This window comes from Crassostrea angulata, chromosome 2 (assembly GCF_025612915.1).
Source record: "Crassostrea angulata isolate pt1a10 chromosome 2, ASM2561291v2, whole genome shotgun sequence".
NCBI lineage: Eukaryota > Metazoa > Mollusca > Bivalvia > Ostreida > Ostreidae > Magallana > Magallana angulata.
The window spans coordinates 48,367,813-48,391,391 of NC_069112.1; the positions used below are offsets into that span (position 1 = coordinate 48,367,813).

The 23,579-nt window shown below is 32.4% G+C and overlaps 1 protein-coding gene and 1 pseudogene across 1 annotated transcript; both read left to right on the forward strand.

Annotated features, from left to right (window-relative positions):
* The first annotated feature begins 49 nt into the window (after positions 1-49).
* LOC128174440 (uncharacterized) lies at positions 50-16,127 on the forward strand. Its single transcript, XM_052839998.1, has 6 exons — positions 50-85; positions 12,793-12,871; positions 12,992-13,222; positions 13,305-13,396; positions 13,530-13,894; positions 15,050-16,127. Exons 1-6 carry the CDS (start codon positions 50-52, stop codon positions 16,125-16,127), a joined length of 1,881 nt encoding a protein of 626 aa, XP_052695958.1.
* Positions 16,128-20,740: 4,613 nt separating this feature from the next.
* Positions 20,741-21,731, forward strand: LOC128173225 (uncharacterized; annotated as a pseudogene).
* Positions 21,732-23,579: the final 1,848 nt, after the last annotated feature.

The following is a 23,579-nucleotide window of genomic DNA, read 5'->3' on the forward strand; positions in this document are numbered from 1 at the left end:
GTGTCTCATCCAATCGCATGTTGTTGATAGGAATGCTCGACATGACACTATGTACAAAGGCGTCCATGCTATCAGAGAAATATGGGTAAGTATCACTAAGAAATTTATTGGAAAGCGCATCAGCTTCTGTATATCCTTGACTGCTTTGTGAAAAATATCGATGTGGTATTAGCCCATGTAGCTGTAAAAGTATTCGTTGCAGTATTGCTGGGGCTGGGGCTGCGGCTAACGTTTTTTTACAATCAAGACAATGGGTCTATGCTCTGTTTCTACCGTTAAGCGTCTGCCTTAAACATACTGGTGGAAGCGCTTACACCCGAACATAATTGCTAACTTTTCTATTTGTGCGTTGTTAGTTTCGCTTGAAATTAGCGTTTTAGACAAGTATACGACGGGGCTAGAAACTGGTTGTAAAACTACGTCAGGATCGTATTTAGATGTATCGACCTGCGGGTGACGGGTTTTTTAGGATCATAGTACGCTAGTACTGGACTAGGAGATCTAGTCAATATATCATTGGCTTTTTGAAATACACTAGCTTGTGGTTCATCCCTAAATATGAACTCATTAGTGTTGTGCAAGAGCTGCCGCATCTGATGCGTGATCTTAGATAGATTCGGAGAGAATACATGTATACATGTAACTGATTATTCCGAGAACTCTCTCAAGCTCTTTGAGGTCGCGAAGGTGCTCTGCTCGGCGATTTGCCGGAATCCAGCTAAAGAACGTTTGCGGACAGTATATGTCCGAACTATGGAACTTCGGTAACACCAACAGTGAGTTTTGAGAGTTAAACGTGACCCCTTTTTCGCGAGATCGCATAAATTTGCGTAGTGCTTCGCGCGCGTCTTGCCATAAACAAGAATATCAGCGACGAGTGTTGCGATGCCCTGCAATCCTTCGATAATCTCATCAATTTTGCGCTGAAATTCGTCTTTGGCAGATCTGAAGCCAAAGGGCATGCGCAGAAAAATGTGTTGAAAAGAATCAAATGTGAGGACTTTTCGGTTAATTTAATAGCCCAATAGCCCAAGCGCGTGTCAAGTGTTGAGACGTATCGCGCTGGTTAATATTATATATAAGCTCTGAGGTTTTCATAGGGTAGTGAGACGTAAAATTGCTTGATTGAGATCGCGAGGATCAAGGCATATGTACTCACAGCTTGTTAAAACCGGGTTTTTCAGTAATGGCATGAGATTTGAGTCGGCTCAGTGACATAAGTAATATTTTCATTCATCTCCATGCACTCGAATTATATCTGCCGTTTCTCGTGTAACGCAAAGGAGATCCGTCGCGAATATTTTAGCATCTCCCAGTAGAGACTGTTGGCTTCTGCATTTCATAGACTCCATTTACTTGAATTACAAGTATTACAAGTACATGTATTAACGAACACTTTTTATAAAATTATCTTCGAGGTAAATTGTAAAATTTATGTCATCATGTTTAATCTTGATAATGTGAACAAATAGGTATATGTCCTAATTCTAAGTAGATAAAGGCTTTAATAAAAAATAATAAATTTAAAAATATTCAATCGAAGATTATGTAACATTTATTTGAATAAATATCGGATCTCAAAAATAAAAATGAAAGGAAAACACCAAACAACAACGATATCTTAGTTATTATTTAGCAATATTCTTTAAAATGCAATTTCGCCTGTGCATGAATATACTCACAGCAAAATTAGCCATATATCTAATAATTTTGATTTATAAATGTTAATATCCGTAAGCGAAGCAAGAACAGATTTATCTACGTTAAAAACATTACGTGTTAATGTATGTACATGTAACATCCGTGCATTTATCCCGATACAATTTGTTTTGCAAATCGATACTACTCTGCTGTGCATATCTCCTATTTAACAGTCATATGTCTACTCTTTAAAAACTTGCATGCACCCATTTAAATTGAAAATGTGTCGGTTCTGCAGGTCATGATTCTACAATCCAAGTCTATATTGTAGCTAAGGTGATTAAATGTCTTTATTTTTGGTATGTATTAGATGCATCAAAATTGATGATAAACAAGAACTGACAAAAGTACTAATGCATAAGAGTTGTTAATGAGGCAGATACATACATAACATGTTGTTGATAATGGCGCTCTATAGAGTCACCGTCTAATCGTACATCATACACATAATCATTTACAAATACTACTGTAAGGTAGCTTTAACGACTACTGTCTTCAATGTATAGTTTCAAACAAAAATTGGTTAACGAGATTGGCAATATATTCAAATATATTCAAATGCACCTAGCATAATTACCTATATTTCTTACGGACAACTAATTCAAGCGATCGATAAACGTCTCTGTATGAACTATAGGGAATCGTACGTAGTGCATTTGAATATATTTGAATATATTGGAACATATATAGTCTTTTTAAAGGTCTTCTACTCCTTGTGCGATTTTGAGATCAGTGGCTATAAACAGATACACAAGTGGATTAAGTACATAAAAAGGAATACAGCAAATTCTATATTTTAGTAGGCGCATGTCTACAGTTTAGTGAGGAATAAAAACATCAGCAGAGGAACAATGGGTAAGAAATCTGATTTTTAGATATTATTTGAAACGTTTTTATTACAAGAAAGGGCAATTGTTAAGCAAAACAACAGAGAGAAGTAGGCATTTTTCTCATTTTCCTTAACTTTTATTGCAGTAGATGTTAAAGAAATTAGTAAGACTACTAAACTGATTAAATGATATATACATGTTATTGGAATGTGAAGTAAACTTCATTCGTGTTTTTGTTTACAAAAATGTACACTAAAGGGAAAAAACTAAATTTAACAAACTGTTGCAAAAAAAGTGAAACCGATTATATCTATTCATTAAAAGTTATATCAATAAAAAACAAGATCTTTAAGAAACTTATACATAATACACACCTATGTTCGCAATACTTACGCTTTGTCTAGAAATCAATTTTAAACTCTGTTTGTTACTTTAAAGATATATCAAACTATCTGACATTTAAGATTTTAGGAAGATTTATAATTACTCGTGTTTAGTATTCTAGGTATTCGCTATGGAGAAATTGCCATAGAAAATAAGCTTTATTTTTGCTTCCCATGTCTCCTAAAAATACAGGATTGGGCATATCTGCACGAAATCAAATACACATTGATTGCAAATCATTATTATGTAAACTTTACAACCAATGTTGAAAGAACGTCAAGTCTTTTGTCCGGACAAATTACGAACTTCGAGCATTATGCAATGCAATTATTAGAGAAGAAATGTTTTTAAATGTAGGACTCATAATATTTTTGTGAATAGATACCCACGTTTGTTGAGAGAAGCAAATCGAAATGAGGACAATGCATCTATTGAAACTAAAATAATGTATAATATGATGTTTTGTATCTATGTGTCAATACATGTTTTTGCAAATAGTGTGTTCAAAGTTTACTTTGGAATTATTTAACGAAAATAAACATATATTAACGGGGCCCCACTCTAGCAAATGACATACACTATTTCCTCTTTTACAAATAAATTGATTATACGTGGACATTTTCAAATACTCGTTTGTATTAATATCTCAAATATCTCAAATTTAAAGTATACTCGAAGTACTCGAATTGTCAAAGAGGTATTTGTACGATATGGCAACTGTATTCCTCACAACATTTACTAACAATACAAAACTCAGCTTGCCTGAGCAGCAGTTCGTGGGTTGTTTAAAAATTTTGAGACAACACAAATATTTTCCTTTCTAAGTGACAAATACTGGTGAAATTTGGCACAAACATTGTTGATACCTAAACAAATAATAAAACAAAGCATACTAAACAATATTCAATATTTTGTTTCCGACGGTACAAAAACATGTCGGTAGTTGGGGTACTCGGCGCATGCACAAACTCGGAGATTAATAAACTTGCACAGTTATTTACAAAGTGTCGTTTGACCAACAGTTGATAGTAAAGGAAACCAAATCATATTTCTTCATTTTGATAGCTATTGTAACTAACTTGTGTACAAGTTTCACTAGTGTTTAAATTGAAAAGGGAGATAGTACAAATATATTCATCAATGCAAGCAGTAGATATCTGCCTACGACGATTAATTGAATTTTGACGCCAAGTTGGCGCAGCGAATATGCATCAAATTGGTGGGAAATACGGAAGAAAACCTTTTCAAGCAAAGTTATTGCTTAAACAAGAATCATACATTATAAAGAAGTCAAGAGGTTCATTTTGTTTTTTGGATTTTTACTTACTTATATACAAGAATTAAAAAGACTAAATATCTACTACTTTCTAGACAAAAACTGATGTCAACATTTTTCAAATATGTGCAGAATGGCTTTAACAGACTTTCAGAGAAAGTTGACTGTTGGGTAGAAATAACTCGATTTTTTCACAAAAAAAATCTAGCATTGATAAGATACATAAACGTTGATATCTTGAAATAAAAAAAAAAATAGAAATGAAAAACAATGTTTTCCGTTTGACTGTAAGGCGTATAAAATACATAAGCAATGAAACGCGTTAAAATGACCCTGCGATGAGTTTGGGGTTGCACCGGGTCACTGGACGTAGAGAGGTTAGTCAGCTTACCAGGAATGATCTAATAAGTTCATTGAGTGAACAATTTTCACATTGATAAATGGTATCCTGGTTAACTTTCTTTAAAAATGTCAATGGATTAACATTTTACTCAAGGGAGTAAGAGTAAAAGTCTCACTAAATTAATAAACAGCCCTCGTATATATTAACCCGCGATGTGTGCTTTTGTATTTTCTTAAAATGTATGCAATAACACACCTGGAAAAAGTCCCTGAAATCAACACTACTGGCTCTAGAAACCCCTGTCCGTATGAAAATCCCCTGTCTTCTCGTGTCTTTCCTCTGTCATCCCCAGTACATCCCCTGTGTGGCACTGTTCAGAGCCCCTGTACACCCTGTCATCCCCTGTGCGCCCCTGTACACATCCCCCGTGTGCTACTGTAAGCCCCTGTCACCCCCTGTACGCCCCTGTCATCCCCTGTAAGCCACTGTATTCCCCCTGTGCATGCCCCTGACATCCCTTGTACGGCTTTTGACCTTTGTTTTTTATTGTTGTTGTTTTTTTTTTTTTGGGGGGGGGGGTTCTCAATATTATTTTCTTAATTTTCCTAATTCAACTATTGAATTCACATGTGTTACATTTTGAGCTATAAGTCAAGTTTGCCTAAGAAATTATTTTGGTATGTTTGTTTAATATGTTTCTGACCGGTTTATTGGACTCTTTAATTGAAATTAAAATGATGATTTATTCTCATAACCATTTTCATAAAGCTTAAATCTAATTTTCATATCTCATTTTACTGCAAAGTGGAATATATCAAAGATAATTTAATTAATTGCCAGTGAACAAAATCTGCCGCCACGGTCAGACCATGTAATGTGTTTTCTATACATGTAGGAGGTTATATAGATATTGAGAAATAAAAAAAGAAAGAAACCGATTTATCATGAGAGAGAGAGAGAGAGAGAGAGAGAGAGAGATTGCATTGATTTTGAATTAAATCTATTAAGGTCTTGAATAAAAGAAGATGGGTGGATAAGGCGTGTAAAATGCCCACACAAAAACGGACAAGATACTGAAAAATAAAAATATCAACTAATCTGATAAATGTTCAAAAGATCATTTAAAACAATATATATTTAACATATCATCAATTTGTAACCCTTAAATATGTTCAATACTCAAGATATGTTAATTCAAACTGTCGTATATATAAGAAAACCTCCAAAGTGTGCCATTTTTTAGAACTTCAATGCCTTTTCTTTTATAGAGTGGGTCTGTGGTCCATATTTTTCTCATTGTCAAAATAAGGTAAAATGGAAATTAAACCAATTTCAGTCAATAAAAAGTGGAGAGATGACCCACTATACATTAAAAATATCATTTTGTATACCAACAATTGAAAGTTTTTAAAAAATAATACAAGTCCGTAAATTCGTGACCAAAGTCGCATGTAGCATTTAAATAGCTCAATGGACCGGTCTAATCCCCTTCCAAAAAAAATCAACTTTCTTTCTCTCTCTCTCTCTCTCTCTCTCTTTCTCTCTCTCTCTCTCTAGATCTCTCTCCCTCTCTCTCTCTCTCTCGTGATTTATAAAAAAAATACTGACAGCAAATATCACCGATTTACAGGAACGTCACAAAGACTTTTTAATTCTATGCATCATTACATTGCGCAAAACAGTCACGATATAGGTGATCATTTTATCATTTCGATCGATTTGGGTTATCTGCACGTGCTGATCAAGGTGTGTTATTATGCGCTTTAGCTCAGGCAAGTTACATGGCACAGGACATTGCAAATTTCACGCACTCCTCCACTTATTAGGTTCGACCCTCTTGTTTTGCTTCGGATTCTTTTTAGGGTCTTCCGTTTCCGACTGTTTCTTTCTATTATTATTATTCTTAACATTCTTTTTCTGCCTTCTTTAAAGCTATATATAAATATACAATAACACTCTTTATTAACTCTGTAAAAGTTAAAAGAACGGGGTGACTGATGATAAGTTTAGATATTTAGGGAGGTTAGGTTAAAATTCATTGCTATGTTTTTGTTTACATATAATACACTGTAAAGTAAAAACTATATTTAACAAACTGTTGTAAAACAGATGAACTGATTACTTTTGTATATAAAAATATTATCAACAACAAGGAACAACATTCGATAGAAACTTATATTAAATGCACCCTTTACACGTAGTTAACAAGACTGGATTTTTTTGTTTACAAAATAATACATTTTAAACTTTGTATCTTCGTTGAAATATATATGAAAGGAAATCTAACAAGCTTTATCATTACTTATATTAATCAATCTGGATATTCACATTGAAGAAACCAATATAGCAAATAAGCTCAAATTCTGTCTAGGTTCCTTTATTATATACATCATTGATCAAAATCAAACTCATAAATCATACTTAATTGACATGACACGGTTGCCCAAAAAAACCCCAGACTTTACACAAACTTTGGGCATTATAAAATCCAATGAATGAGAAGAGAAATGCAAATAAATCTAGTATTATACTCTGAACATTTTTATGCATCTCAGTACTAAGAATTGTTAGAATAAGCAATTGAAGAAGACGCCAAATATTTAATTGAACGAAATGTTTTACTGAACTTTTTAAAATTCGTATTTAATACTTTTGAATATAGGTCAATATTTGCAAAAAGGGTGTTTAAAGTTGACTTCCTTCTTTAAACGTTATTCAACAAGCGACAATTTAAAAAGACCAACGGAGCCCCACTAAAGCCAGTTACAACATACAACCGTTTCTACAAAAAAGAAAAAAATAAATAAACTTTATTTAAAAGCAACTATTCAAATACTGTGAAATAAAGACTGTAAACAAAAAAGAATGCAACAATTTAAACCGTCTCCCGAACGCATTCATACTACTCACCTTCAATTTTTCGATGATATCTAAATTTTACCCAGTTTACATCAACTTGGGAAAGAAATATATTCATGTCCTCTATATATAATTTTTTTCGCAATTCTCTTTTTTTACTGATTATTTCTTTTGATATAATTTTTAATACGTTAATTAAAAGCGTATATAAAGATTCAATCTTGGAAAACGTTTTTAATTAGTGAGTACGTTCTCATATATAATAATTGAATGATAATGAATTTGAAGATCGTATATGAATATCATTGAAATTATACACTTCGAATCGTGTTTTAGATGAATGCGTATAATCAAAATATCTTATATGAAAACGTTCCTTTCTTGGTATGGAACACCTTCATGTTGTGACCTACTATTTATCGAAATAACCAATGAAATCAAGTGTAATTTTATAGATAGTTTCTTTCTCAACTTTGTCACAAAACAGTGTGGTGCAGTGGATTAGAGGAGGTTTAAGTACGAATCTATAAGTTCAAATCCCACTGGAAATTTAAAACTTTTACCTTTCCTAAAAAGTTTAAAACGTATTTTTGCAAAATTTGAAAACTGTCATCCGGTGAAATTATATTGTACTTTAATCCACATAAATATCCACAGATGTCCCATACCACCTTAAAATCAAATCAAATTCGACTTTTTTTTATAACATATCTTTTTCAAACATAACAAACTGAACAAACAAAAAAAAAACACCTTCTCTTGGGTTGCACAATAATTAAATTATCAAGTTTAGTATAAAAACACATTCGCTTTTGTTTTATATTGTGATTATTTAAAGTTAGAAAATACGTTTTCGACCCTTGGGTTTTTTTTTTAATTGTTTCATATGACATATCATACATGTATATCATTTTTAAAATAAAGAAGATAATTTTTGTATTAAATACAAATGTATTTGCACGACCCGTTTTTATTATAAAAGATCAGTTTCGTTTTAAAGATTTAAACCGCAGTTTGAATAAGTATGTAAAAAACCGTCAAAACATGCTAACGTCATACATGTATAGGGCAAGTTTCGTAATTTCTTTTTATCCCTAAAATGTCTAAAAGTAACCTTATCATATTAAGTAAAACTCGGTTATAGCGAAGTCCTAGGGACCAAAGGATTTACTTCGTTATATCCGCAATTCGTTATATCCGTATAACGAATTCGTAATAATAACTATAGTGAATTCATTATATATATGTTTTCTTTCACCAGACTATAACTTTTGCTGATTAAGGCTTGAAATAAAAATTACATCACTTTAATACCTTTAATAATCGGATTGTAAGTCGAAAAATTTATCTAAAAATGAATTCATTCAAACTGTTATGCTAAATGGTAGTGCAAACTTTTTTAACTGTAAAGAAATTCGTTAAACATTTGTTAAATTTCATTATTATTTACCTCTACGAGATTCATAATCAGTTTGATATATCCTTAAATTCGTTATATCCGAATTCGTTATAGTCGTAAAGTTTTGCAAAAATTTGTGAAGAATTTGACTGGGAACTCAAATAAACTTCGCTATATCCGAAAATTCGCTATATCCGTGTTCGTACTAAACGAGTTTTACTGTACTTAAACATGTTAAAGAAATATATAAAGTGTCCTTTAAATCATATGCTTAAAATATCTACACTATTATAAAAATATTCATGTGGAAAATCAATAGCTCCTATTTGCCCAATGTATCATATGTATGCAACACACTGTTATTGAAACGTGTTTCTGATGTAAATATCTCCTACAGGGACAATTTCTGCATCGAATAGCTTACTTTAAAAAATCAATATTAAGTCAATCATTTCCTAAAGTTACCAATGTCAATATTTTCTTACCATTACATATTAGATTACAAAATAATTGCTCTGTGCCTTTTCATTATTTACCAGGTTAGTAGAAAGTAGAAAGGGGATTTAAATGTTTTGTCAGTCTGTTTTGACAAACAGGTTTGCGTCTCGTCTCATTAAAGCCAACAGCAGATACTGAATGTAAAAAACGAAGTTTGTTTAAAAGAATTGCTATATCTTTCAAAATGCTTATTTATTCGGTATGACAACGTGATTCTTATTCACTGATAAAAAAATTTACCAAAGCATCAACACCACGTCCTTGAGGTCTAGAAAACCAGCAGCCCAGGAGCATATCGCGCAACTGCCACAATTGCAAAGTATTATAACACAAAATATATTGCAATTAAGTACAGTTTCTTGCTTCCAATCTTTAAATAGCTCATTGAATTTCATTCGCATATAAATATTTCAAAATCAAACACCTTTGTGGTTTAGTTTTGAGATTTTTTTTTCTCCATTCTTTTTCATAAATATTTTTATCCTCTTTTTGTGCTATTATCCATTTAACACTACCAAGTAACGCATACACACAAATTCAGCTTTTCAGACCAAAAGGTTTCTTCAAATAAAGAATTTGAAAAATGCCAACAGATTTTCAACAACTCTTAATTTTCTATCTTAAAAAATGTGACTTGACTTAAATAAATTTGATTTACCTAAATGGCACCATACATCACATAAGTCAAACGTTAAGGTAAATAGATCAAGTTTCGTTGGAGAAGAGAATAAAAAATGTTGAACGCTTTATAGAAAACAGACATGAATACTGACAGGCAAAATGTGAACGAAAAAGCTGAATAAAGAAGATTTAAGGTCAAGTAAATTTTAAATTTTGCTAATTTGAGAAACACTTAAACTAATACACACCCCAGTTAATATGTGTCTCTATTTTTACCGTTTATAATTCATGGTTCAGTTGCATTTACTCATTTCTGAGTAATGCGAGAAAAAAGATTAGGTAAAATAACAGAGTAAAAATATAGATGTATTTCTTACACCAATAGTCAGTTATTGATACATCATTAACTATGGTAAACAGTGTTTTAAACTGTTACTTTTTATGGACTGTTGTTAGAGTTAGTAAAATAAGAGTGTCATTTACTTAAAATATATTCACAGAAAATGTTAAAGAAAACGTTTTGATTGTTTTAAAATAAGCATTTTTGTAAATTTGTGTTAACATTATTTTGTACATGTAATTTTTCGTTGGGGTACCTCTGATGACCTGATGACCAATGTGTTGAAGTTTAATTATTGATATATGACGACAAATTAGATTAGTGAGGTAGACATTTGTAGTTAATTGAACATTTTAAGACAGTGTTCTATTTCTTAAGATAAATTCGTATCACCCAAAAAGCATTTAGAGCACCTCCTTGCTGTTGATGTTCATATTACATTGTAACTCCAGATGCAATGATAAGAAAGATAATATCAGATATACAGTGATTATGACTAAATGTATATTTAAATACTAGTTGTGAACTTTGCTATACGAGATGCCACAAATTTAGAAATTCTAATGACTAACATTCAATATGGTTGTTTTCTTCCCTTTATTGTTAGATTTCTTTTTACCACTTAATGATAATTTCATCTGTCATGGTAATGTTTTAATATGTTTTCTAATTGTTTTCAGAGCACAGTCTACATGGACATAGGTAGTTCATGTGATCGGCATAATACCAAAGATAAATATGTACACATACGTTCTATACCTGGATGATTGCAAATTTATGCCGGTAAATATAGTTTTGAAGACAGCAAAATTTAATTACTTCAAAAGACTACAAAGACGAAACAATCGTACACTATTGCAGAAAATATTATTGATGGACTTTGGCATTGAAACATATCTATACAGCTATTTGACATATTTATTTCTGATCATTATAAATGCATTAGATATATAGAGGATATCTATATTGTGTGATTTTATATTTGTTTTATCAAACGAGTTGAAATGGTGTATATTTTCGCGAGGCTTGCCGAGCGAATATAACCATTACAATGAGTTGGATAAAGCAAATATAAAATCACACAATTACAGATGTTCTATTTATCTCATACAATTTGATTTATATTATGAAGCTTTTGAGACAGTCCCTTATATGAACCGAATTGATTTTTTCAGAGATTAACGATGATGCAACGTTGTGTTATGCGGTTATTGTGACTTTGCGCAATACAATTTAGTACGTCATTTCTGAGATAAATCTAACTGTTTTAATGTAAAGTTTCACTGAAATAAACCTTATAATATTTTTTTAGCTCTAGATAATTTTTCGTAGAGATTCTCTACATAATTAAATGGAAATACTGATCAGAGAACTTGAATAATCAAGTTTGTTGACATACACAAAGTTGCGAATGCTCGATAGTTTGAAATGACTCGAACGAGGAACAGTTGATGTTTTATAAAACAAACACTAGCCTTATGATTCGAAATTGAAAAGTGAATAATGATGCTTACTGGTGGTGGAATAAAAGTCTCATGGAATATTATTTTGGTAAGTTATTGTATATAAACACAACCAATAAACACAACCAGAGCACACTGTTTTTATCGCGTCGTCAGGATGAACTCCTTGATAGTTAACGTAATTTGCAGTTTTATAAACATCACAAAGCAAATTGAAAGTTGGAAGGGGGCTAAACTTATCAAAAATCTTGACAAACAAGAAAAAAAAATGCGTTTTTTGTCACGGTTCTGTATAACTTTGCAAAAAGGGGGGGGGGGCTAACCCCCTCCCCCCATAGCCCCCGATTCCGTCGCCTATGCTACGCAGTTATGTATTTTCCTCCATATTTGTAATTCAAATTTTTGACAAAATCCATTTTATATCAATTTTTGTTATGTTAAATTCGAAAATAGGTCACTGAAGCGTTGAAGCGAGGGGCTGTATCAAAAATAGTTAGGACCAGAAGCATTTGATAAAGCATCACCCGTTTGATATAGCAAAGGTTTATCACACGGGTACACCACACGTATGAGATAAATTAGAATATCGATATATTGTAATTGAAATATATTGCTGAAAACCACATGTAAACACATACTCAAAACTAAATGACAGATTTTGTTATGCTTTTGCAGATATGTGTAAAACAATTTATTGGTAATGCGTGTGTGAATGAAAGTGAGAGTGTGTGTTTGTGTAAAAACAAATCAGCATATGGTTATTTGACGATCGTGGTTAATTGAATACGACTTTAATTTGTTTTTCCTTTTTGTTTTTAAACTTAGACAAAGCTGCTTTCGTTTCAAATACCACGTCCTTCAATAAAAGAACCAGTTCCGAGGGAACAAAACCAGGTTGATGAAAAACATTTAAGATTTTCTAAGTAATGAATGATAACTTTAAAAATGTCAAAACGGCACACAATGTTCCTATTCTTTTAATATGTTTGACTTTAAAAAGGTTAAATTGTTCCTTTGTGCTCTCAAAAAAGTGTTACCATTCCTTAGATTTTTAAATGATCCTCTTTGCCTTGCATAGGATGAACCATCGGTTTTTCCTAAAGAAATTTTAGAGAAAAAAAATTTGAGCTTACCAACATGTCAAAGCGGCACTTTAGGTATTGTGGATCTAATTATTATTTGAAAATTCGAGATTTTTGTGATTGCTACTTGATTGAATTTCAATACCATTCATGCTCAGTTTCTAAAACAACGTATATTTTATTTTCTATTTTTAGGACAAGAACTAAGTTTGAAAACACAGTACTTATATTACAAGGCTAATACCTTTCAACATTTTGATTACATTTACAAACTGACAAGGGAGTGCAAACTTCGCAACTTTGGTGAGAAACACCATCCATGTAGCAGTTTAGAAATCACTCCTATGCCAAGGGATGTTATTTTCAAAATTGGAATTGTTGGAGCATTCACCGAAGAGAACCTCAGATTAATAGCAAAAAGAAAGGGTGAGCTATAACAAGAGTTCTTTATCATAGAATATAATTGTTTGAAGATACATTTAATGTACATGTATGTTTGTTTTTTCAGGGAAAAGAAAAACATCAAAAAATCAGACAGTATGGAAAGTGATTCCGCTTCTCTGCTTTCAAAATGATTTAGACCTAAAATCAGCCAAAGAGGTATGTATGTCAAACTAATCATTAATTTAGAAGTTAGATAGACACAACTGGAAACAAGTTTACTAGCCTGAAACCAAACTTATTAAATGATTTTTTCTGACAGATAAACATTTTGTATTCTTTTTTATCAAAGTTATTGCGTGGTCAAGACACATGGGACAAGGCATCGGATAAAATACTGATCAAATCTGCTTCGATTTGCGATGAAACAGAGGAAATTACCGAATCCTTAATCATAATAGCTGAGAACAAAACAGATATTGCCAGAGCCATAACTTCTTGTTTAGAGAAACCAATTCATCAAATTTTACAACATTGGTCAACAGGTCTCAAAACGGAAGGGCTTGGCAAACGCACTTCCAGAGTCATTGCCGAAATAAAGGCTATTCGTAAAGAGTTAGTGTTGGATGAACATAAAAGAACAACCGCTGCAACTGATCTATTTCCCAACAAATGTAAAACTTGTGTGCCAGACGATCTGAAAGACTACTTATTTGGGTATGTTTTTCATACATCTTTGAGAACGCCAATTTTTAAAATTAATTACTTATTTTTTGCTCCTTGTCTCTTGTTCTTACTAATAATCGTTCGTTCTACAAAACAAAATATAATTTTAAGTAGTAATGAATTTTACACTGTTTCCATATAATTATTTTACGGGAAGGAAGAGAATTATATTGATCATGAAACGTTTAATTTAATTGTTTTCACAACATAAAGAAACTGTTTTGAATAAGGCTAATAACTATCTATCATTCGTTGAAATAAGTGTCATTGCAGTAAAATCAGGTAGTAAAGTAGAGTCACACAAATGCATTATTACGTAATATCTAAAATTAGCTTATATGCATTCCTTAAAACAAAATGACATAGAATAACACCACCCCACGCTTTCCACAAGGTAATAAAAATAATTGTTAAAGGCAAAACACCTCGGTTTTATCACAACTGCTTCTTCAATCCTATATTCTTCACAATTAAATTGTTATTCTTCCGGTTCTAAAAACTTTCTCAACGGAAAACGCATGTTGCGTCAAAGTAACACTGATTGTAGCAGCACTGTTAAAGCTGAGCATTGTTTAAACACTTGAAATGTATTAAATTTGACGTTCACAATATATGGGGTAGTGTTGTTCTAGTCTTCTTTTTATGTCGTAAACAACGACAGAGGAATATCTGATCTAGAATTAAACGCACAGTTATATACCCTTAGCGTATGATCGATAAAGATAATATATCTTCCAATATTCACTTGCTCTCTTCTCAATAAATCAAATCAAAATACTTTACTAGTGTTCTCAAATTTCCTGTATCTTGAATTTGTTTACAGTGGTTTCCGATTAAATTTACACAACATTAAACTTCCAGTTGTGGCGACATTAATGTGTAAATCTACGTATTGCTATCTAAATTGTAAGAAAAAATTGTTACGAGTATTTTTTTTTTTTTGCTTTCGTCTTTGTTTCGTTGTTTAAATATTTGGGTTGGTACATTGTACATAGTAAGTAAATTTGTTATTTAACGTAATTACCTGTAAATCAGATTTCATATGCTTACTATTCCGGCATTGATTATCTATTCAGGATTATTCATAAAATATTCAATAATTGACAGTTGAACAAACAACAATAATTCATGTTTTATTCTTTACAGAAGGCCTGACGTAAACGCTTTTGGAATATGGAGCAATTCATTATTTAAAATATATGTCGAGATAACCACCAATGGAAGAGAATTGAAAAGTAAATTAACGAAGAGATATCGCCACTTCTTTGACAATTATCCACTAGATATAGAAATTGGAAAATTCATAGAACATCCTATTATAAAACAAGGAGATCCTATTTTTGCAGGTAGGGGGAGCAAATATTCTCCTGAAGGAACACTTGGGGGATTTGTTATAAATGAAAATGAGGAGAGGAAAAAATATGCCTTGACCTGCAATCACATATTTCCAAGCAGAAATCAAATTGAATATGCCGACAGTTACGATGATGGTGTTAGAAAAGAAATCGGTTCCTGCATTTTTAGGACGACTGACAAGTCTTGTGATTTTGCTGCAATTGAAATAAATGACACATGTTTAGATAACTGCAACGTAACATTCAAGAGAGATGATGGAAAAGATATCAATGCACACTTAAATAACGATTCTTTAGAAAACTTTCGCGTCGTTCATAAAATAGGAGCCACAACAGGTGTGACCCAAGGTTATATTCTTAGCTCTGAATTTTATAATAAATCTATCGAAAAGGGAAATCGGGAGTGCATCTTTCTTGTGAAAGGTACAGGCAGAACATTTTCGGAAGAAGGCGATAGTGGATCGTTAGTCTTTTGTAGACCGAGAAACATACAACAAAACTACGTTGATATCGTGGGTATGGTATATGCAAAGAACTGCAAAGCAAAAGTCGAAATCGACATCTACAAGAGGACTGATAAAGAATCCGAACTTAATTTTATACACGGAAATCAAAATATTAGCACGGAAATGAAGAACACACATGTAAAAAATCAGCAAACTTTTACTCCTTCACTGTCAAGTGAAGATGACAGGAAAAAAGCAGCTGAAGATGATCAAGATGCCGACGAATTGTCTTGCTGTTATCGTTTACACACCGCTCTTGAACTCTTTAAGGAAGACCAAGGACCAAATTTCAATGTAAAGTTTAAAGATGATTTGTCATCATCTTCGCCTTCCACGTCAGAGTCTGATGAGGAAGCTGTCTAAGAAAGATTTAGATTGTTTTAAGTGTTGTTTACATTTGATATATTTCAGTTGTTTGCATTTGAGACATTCCGTTTTTGAAAAGCGGTATAACGCAAATTATTGTGAATAAAACTAGAAAGTTTAGACGCACAGTATCCAAAGACAATATCACGTGACTTATTCGTTTGCTTTATCTTTCTTCATTAATTACAACTATAAATAAGCATACTTTATAACTATCTTTTAGAGTTTTAACTACATAAGAACAATTTCATATTACCTATTACTTTAAGTCATAAACAACATTTTTCACATTTATGGAGAATGTTTATTGCGTTTTGCTCATAATAAATCAAAAATGAATAACGTTCTTTTTATGAAGTCATTTTTATTACTATAAAGAGTTGTAAAAGTCATCAAATAAACAACCTTGCGCAACCACTGTGCATTCAGCCTATGAATAGCTTTTACGAAGTTGATAACAAGCTATCGAAACAAATATCGTTGCCTTTATCAGTGGTGCTGAATGGTTGAAATGCATTAAGTTTGCCAACAATATCCAACCAAAAAATATTGTTGAATTAGCTAATACGTCTATGCATCTCTAGAATCGTTATATTGATTATGCTATTGCCTGTCAGCACTTAATTTTACGGGATATTCAACAGAATTCAACGTTTTAACTGTACTAGTTTTATTATCAAATTAAGCTATAAAAGTACGTTTGAAGAATCGTTTAAAATAAACTAGAGCAGAGCTCGTGGCAAAACAACGAGTAGGTCTTCCGTTGTTGCTGCGAGTTGAAAATATATGTGATATGGTGTCAAACGATTATAATTGACTAAACTTTCAGTTCTGCTTTCGTTATAAAGCGTGTTGTGATTGACAGCCTGTATATAAAACCACGTGTTTTGAAAAAGAAAGGAAGTAAATGTTTTAGAAAAACTATTAGTCGAACACATTTAATGTAATCGTTTGAAACATTCTTTAAAAATGAGATGTTTAATGGCGAGTTAAATTTTCAGAGGGTAGCAAGCATTGTTATCAACAGTATGTACTCAAGATTCATGTCAGGAATTGTGGTTTTTTAAAACCGAACCCGCCTTCAAAACGCGTAACGTTTTCTCTAAGATGACTTCTTTATTTAAATATTTCTATATTTTTAAGAATATTTGCAAGTGTAGAATTGTTGCGTACTGACAAAATTTACAGACCCTGAAACGTACTACTACACTAAAAAAGCGTGCGTTTTACGTGCGAGAAACGTTTCTTGAAAACCGTTTAGCGTTTCGTGTAAACCGTTTAGCGTTTCGTGTAAACCGTTTAGCGTTTCGTGCAAAGCGTGCAGAGTTTCGGGCAAAGCGTGTAAATCGTTTTGAGCAAAGCGTACGAGAACCCTGTGATATGTTCATCAGATTTCATTCGGAACTCTCTGACAATATAATTGTTTCAAAATGGCGCCCGTGTTTTACATTACTTTAAACTGTTTGTGATTGGCAAAACTCTTTGTAGGTATTTTCATAAAGAAAATCTAGAAGATAATATACTTATCTTTTTACAAAATTGAATTAATTTTTTAACAAACAAAAGAAAGGTATATGTATTAAAAGACGACTAATTACAGAGTACATGTATATATAACGTTTTTATACGATGTTTCAGTACTGGTACAATATTAAATTTCGCTATACATAAAAAATCTACAGTTAGCAAAAGATGAATTCTATTGGAACAAACCTAAATCTACTTTAACTAACACGATCATGTTTTGATAAATATGTATTTTTTTCATTCATTTACATCGATAACTCTTATTGAGACCATTCGGCTGTGTACAAGCAGCACACAGACCTCGGATATCGGATGAGACCTGAACCTGGCTGAACTTGTCAATCAAACTCTGTGTATTTGTTTTCATCGGATGGTCAGGCGTCTCCTTTTTTTCAATAGCCAATGGAAAATTAATGACTTCAGGGTAACGGAATCAGTATTTCATGAATCACACAATTTGAATGATAGAAAATTTATGAATTATTTGAACAAAATTAAATGTAAACATACAAAGAAAATATACTGTAAGTTCATTTCTGTGAATTGCAGGAAGTAAGTTCTTTCGAATCTCGATAAAAGATATTTTTACAAGTAATTATTTTAATTATTTAAACCACCTTTAACGGAAAACAAGAAGTCTTAGAAGTAATCAAAACACAGGGATTTGCTTACAATGTACACAGTCATGCAATTAATTATTATGGGAATCTTTAAGAATGGAACTTAATTCAAATAGATTATGTTAGTATATACACTGAATGCGGTTATACGGAGCGCCGGTGTAATGAAGAATAATGATCCCCGTAGAATAATGACCGGGGGTCATTTTTCGACGTAGAAGAATGACCCCCCTAGCTGAAGAATAATTGGATTTTTCTGAAGAAAAATGACCCCCATAGAAAAATACCCCCCCCCCTCCCCCACCCCGTAAACATGAATAGAAATTGGTTACACCGTAACCAAGATATGACTTTGAAATTTACTTAATTTTTCACTTTGTTCAACTGATTTTGAAGTTATAAACACCGAATTTGTAAATAAATCGCCGTATATTGTTTTTCATATCCGTAGCAGGCAGACACAAAACACTCTTATATTGCCACAAATTGATTGTCAACAGTTATGTTTCTTCTCTCATCGACATACGGCAGGAAATGACGCAAATAAAGACAGATTCATACACAATGATGATATTGTGTGATAATTAACAAACAATAATCATGAAAGAATAATTGTTGTAATAATATAAGGAATATTCACTGGTGAATGAATTGTCAATCTTAGAATGATACATGTATATATCTTTATGGAAAAAGACTAAGGGGACAAGTAACGTAGGAATTTGAATTCTTATTTACATTTCTTGAGGAAAGTGATTTTTAAAAAATCATTTTGCGTAAGTTTTGTTTTCTTCTACGTGATACATAAACATCAATATTCTAAACATTTGTTGTAATGTTGTATTTGTGATCGATCATGATTAGACTTTATTTTTTTTAGCAAATGTTTGAAGAGTACCTTACTATCTTAATGCATCTTAATACATAATAAACACTGATTGATTATAATAAGAAAAGATTGTTTCTAAAAACGTTGATAAGAGGTTAGGGCCCATGTTAGGGGTTTATATCCCCCTTGGTTTTGATCACACGATCTTTATTGTATCCAAAGTTACCAATGCTCATACAAACTATTGATGCATTTATCATCTTGATATTAACTAAACTTACTAAAGTATGCCAACGATAAAGTACAATATATTTTCTGAACGAGTACTCTCAGTTCTTTGACGATTTTCCTTACGGGCCGTTAACCTCTACTAGCAAAATGGCTGCTGTCATTGCCTACTAATTTCAGCTGGGTTATAATGCCTAACAGTGGAGTAAACTTTTCATAATTTTGGTTTCATCATTAATTCCGCGTGATGCAATTGCAGACCCAGCAGTTTGTAATAGTGGAAATCCTCAATGCAAGTATAATTCATGAACAATAGGAAGAATATAAAAGATGCGACGGCGAAGATGTTAAGACATAAAGCCAAGTTACGAAGGCGAAGAAGTGATACTACTATCGCTTCTTTGCCTTTGCAACTTCGCACTCTCGCCTTCGAATCTTCGCGCTTTCGCTTTTTTAGCTCGCCAAGACGAAGTCAAGGGGAGCTTATGCTATACTCCCGGCGTTGGTGTCCGGAGCTGGTTAAAGTTTTTGGTGCAGGTCCTGTATCTAAACTATTACTACTTCACTTAACCTGAACGGATGGTGAGTCTTATGATACAGATGCACTTGACAGGCATGGATGCTGAATCAAAGCCATAGGTTGGGGATGCTTGAGGAGGTAAATGTTTTAATTGCTGGTGCCCTCTGATGATGATATCTTAGTTATTACTGGTCCAAACTTGCATGGATGGTACGTCTTATGATCCTGATCCACCTGTCAAGCTTGAATGCTGAATCTGAGCCATGGGTTTATGATGCTTGATGAAGTTTAGTTTTTCGGAAAAGGTCACATGTTTTATAGATGATAGCTTGCATAGTTGATTTAACTATATTATAAATGACACGCAGAGGTTGCTTCAGATGCAGAGCCTGATCTCCATTATCAAGGATGCTAAAGAAATCTCCTACCTCACTCAAACCTGCTTGATAGATAGATGTAGTTGTTGTTAAATGATATAACATGATTCATATGATATAGTATTGTATAATATTAAACACTATTGTTTAATAGGATACAATATATGTTATATTGTAAAACGTTATATGATACGATATAATATTGTATCTTTTTTTTTTATATTTTATGATATGATATTGTATCATGATATTGTTCTGTATAGTCTTGAATATTATGATACAATATTGTATAAAATTATGCTGTTCATTAAATAATTATTAAATCACATTATACTATTACATATGATATTGCAATATATAATATTGCATCCTATGATATAATACTATATATTCTATGAAATTGTATCATACAGTATTGTATAATATGATATTGGTTTCTGTTATATAGAATTATATCAAATGAAATTATATATACGATATTGTAATATCATAAATGATACCATAAATATTGTGAAGGTACACTTGGAGGGTTTGTATCAAAAGTTGATGATAAAACGAAGATATATGCCTCGACTTGTAATCGTTTATTTCCAGAAACAAATAAACTTGCCTAAATGGAAGACCATCAAAACATTATAGAAATCGGATTTTGTGTTTTTACAACAAGGGAGAAATCCTGTGATTTTGCTGCTATTGAAATAAATGGATCCCTTGTAAATGAGTGCCACATACCGTTAGAAGAGACGATAAAACGAAAACCAACGCAAAAGTAAATACCAAAAGGTTTGAGAATGTTGGCATCGTACACAAAATAGGAAAGAAAACGGATGTGACCACTGGAATTGTCCTCAGTCCCGAATATTATGATGAATTAATAAATGAAACCAGTAAGGAATACCTTTTCCTAGTGAAAGGCACAAACGGAAAGTTTTCTGATGAAGGAGACAGTGGATCGCTTGTGTTTTGCAGACCGAGAAGTGTGCAAGAAACCCACGTTGATATTCTTGGCATTGTATATGCCAATAACCTCACAGTTAATGATCATGACGATGATGATGGAGTTGATGATGACGATGATCATGATGATGAAAATGACGAACAAACTAAATGTTTTCCAAATGAGGGTGCTATAAAACGGAGGTAAAGGCCGAAAATGCTTCATGCACACCCACTCCTTTAAAAAATGATAGTATTGCCTCAGCTGATAATGCACAAAACCCCGAAAATATCTCGTGTTGTTATCGAATTGACACAGCGCTTGAACTATTTGAATATAATTATAGTGAGCAATTTAAGGTGAAATTTCAAGATGACTTGTCGCATTCATCAAACTCGGGTGATTCAAATGAGGAACATTCAGAATGAAATCCAAAATGATAATTTCAAACTGAAAGAAGTTTTGCTTATGATATGAGGTGTTGTACATTAATTAGCGTTTGTTTTTCATTTGGAACCGAACTTTTGACAAAAGTACAAAAAGAAACGACTGTCAAAAGAATGATGATTAATCTTCCATTGTACATGTAACTAGGGGAATATATTACGGCGTTTCCTTTATTAGTCTATTTTGAATAATGAATTTAAATTTATGTGTTATAATTTTTTACTCTTTTTTGGGGATTTGCAATTGTAAAACTATATTCTTGATCAAGTTAATTCAAAACTTGTCATATTGTTATAATAATCATTCACTCGTGAGTTGTTTGAATTTGTGAAGCTGGAAATGTAAAAACATTCATGGTTTATCAGAGTAAATTTACTTTCTCATAGACAACATCTATGTAGTTTTTTTTAGAAATCAAGTCTTTTAACAATCTGTTGGAATTCCCATAAGTGCCAATTATGTGCCATTGTTAGCAGACTTTGTTTGCATTCTTATAAAAAAAAAACCTCAACATTCGGGTATATCGACGACGCATTATCATTTAACAATTGTTATTTCATTACCTACGTCGAGTCGATATATCCAAGTGAATCTGAAATAAAGAATTCCACAAAGTCTTCGTAATATGCTTCATATTTGGATATTTTACTGGAAATGGACATTGATGGTAACATAATAACAAAACTTTATGATACAAGTGATGACTTCAATTTTCTTATAATCAAATTTCCTTACTAATTTAGCTATATACCTTCATATGGTGTTTTGTCCCTCCGTTTATTCAATACGCAGGGGCATGTTCTTTGTATGAATAGTTTCTAAGGCGAGACAAGCTACTAGCAAACAAAAAACAGTTTTTTTTTTATAAAACATGACTATTTAAAGTCCCGTATGAAGTCTTCTTTGTGTAAGTTATATAGTCAATACAACGATCTTTTACTGGGTCGTATGCTGACTAACGCTTTTCATACTAATTGTTTGACCATAATTAGTCACCTACTTGTCTACGGACTTTTCCGTTTAATACCCGATTACGACAAAGAGCACACGGTGGATGTGACCGGTCAGTATAGGATGCTCACTCCTCCTAGGCACCTGATCCTACTTCTATCTTTTAGAGGTCCGAGTTGCTCTGTTTTGAATTTGTATTCGTTTCATGGAGTTTTGAATTGGTTAACTGTAATTGTCAATTTTCATTAATAAAACATCCTATAGTATAATTAAGCTGAACACTGCTCGTAAATAGGCACCGATATACAGGTACCTGGTATATAAACCCTTAGATGTCGTAACACTAGATTGCACACCTGAAACTCGCGGCCAAAGTGTAGTATTTATTGCATTTATTTCTTATGATATGTGAATATTCTGTTTGTAAATAATGCATTTACCAATCTTTTTTATGTTATTGTTCTGCTGGCTTGAAAAAGGGTCTACATTTTGATAATTTCGTCGCGACCGAGTGACACGGCGAGACGAAATGTACGTCCACACAAGTGAGACCTCTACAGCGAAGTACTTTGAACTGTTTAGAGGTCTGCACTTTATATAGGGGTTGCAAGGACATTAGTGGTGAAAGAGAAATATGGCGGACAGTGCCTATTTACGAGCGGTGTTCAGCTTTTAGTGACTCTTATCCCGATTAAGATGGTCAAATTTGATCTCGATTAGAGGTAAAAACTTAGATCAAAAATTATTGCAATAATATTTACTGTTGAGTCGCAAGCACAATTTTTCCTAAGAGATAACAAAGAATTTAGGAAACTATTAAGACGTAATATCGTTGGATTATTTTATTTGGACAATTTGCAGACGAAACTTGATTCATTTTCGTCAAGGGCACCCCTTTTAAATTACTATTTAGCAGAATCCCTATTATCGGTCATATATAGGCGCGAGTCTTTAGGTTATACCCTCTTCGATACACGATCTGATGCTTGTGTTATTTGGATATTTTTAAACCC

Bases quoted from the DNA above. Each gene is read 5' to 3' on its own strand.
- LOC128174440 (XM_052839998.1), top strand. From the start codon at position 50: ATGTACAAAGGCGTCCATGCTATCAGAGAAATATGG. The intron at 13,223-13,304 runs GTGAGCTATAAC...TTGTTTTTTCAG, and splicing joins ATTAATAGCAAAAAGAAAGG to GGAAAAGAAAAACATCAAAA. The intron at 13,895-15,049 runs GTATGTTTTTCA...TATTCTTTACAG, and splicing joins CTGAAAGACTACTTATTTGG to AAGGCCTGACGTAAACGCTT.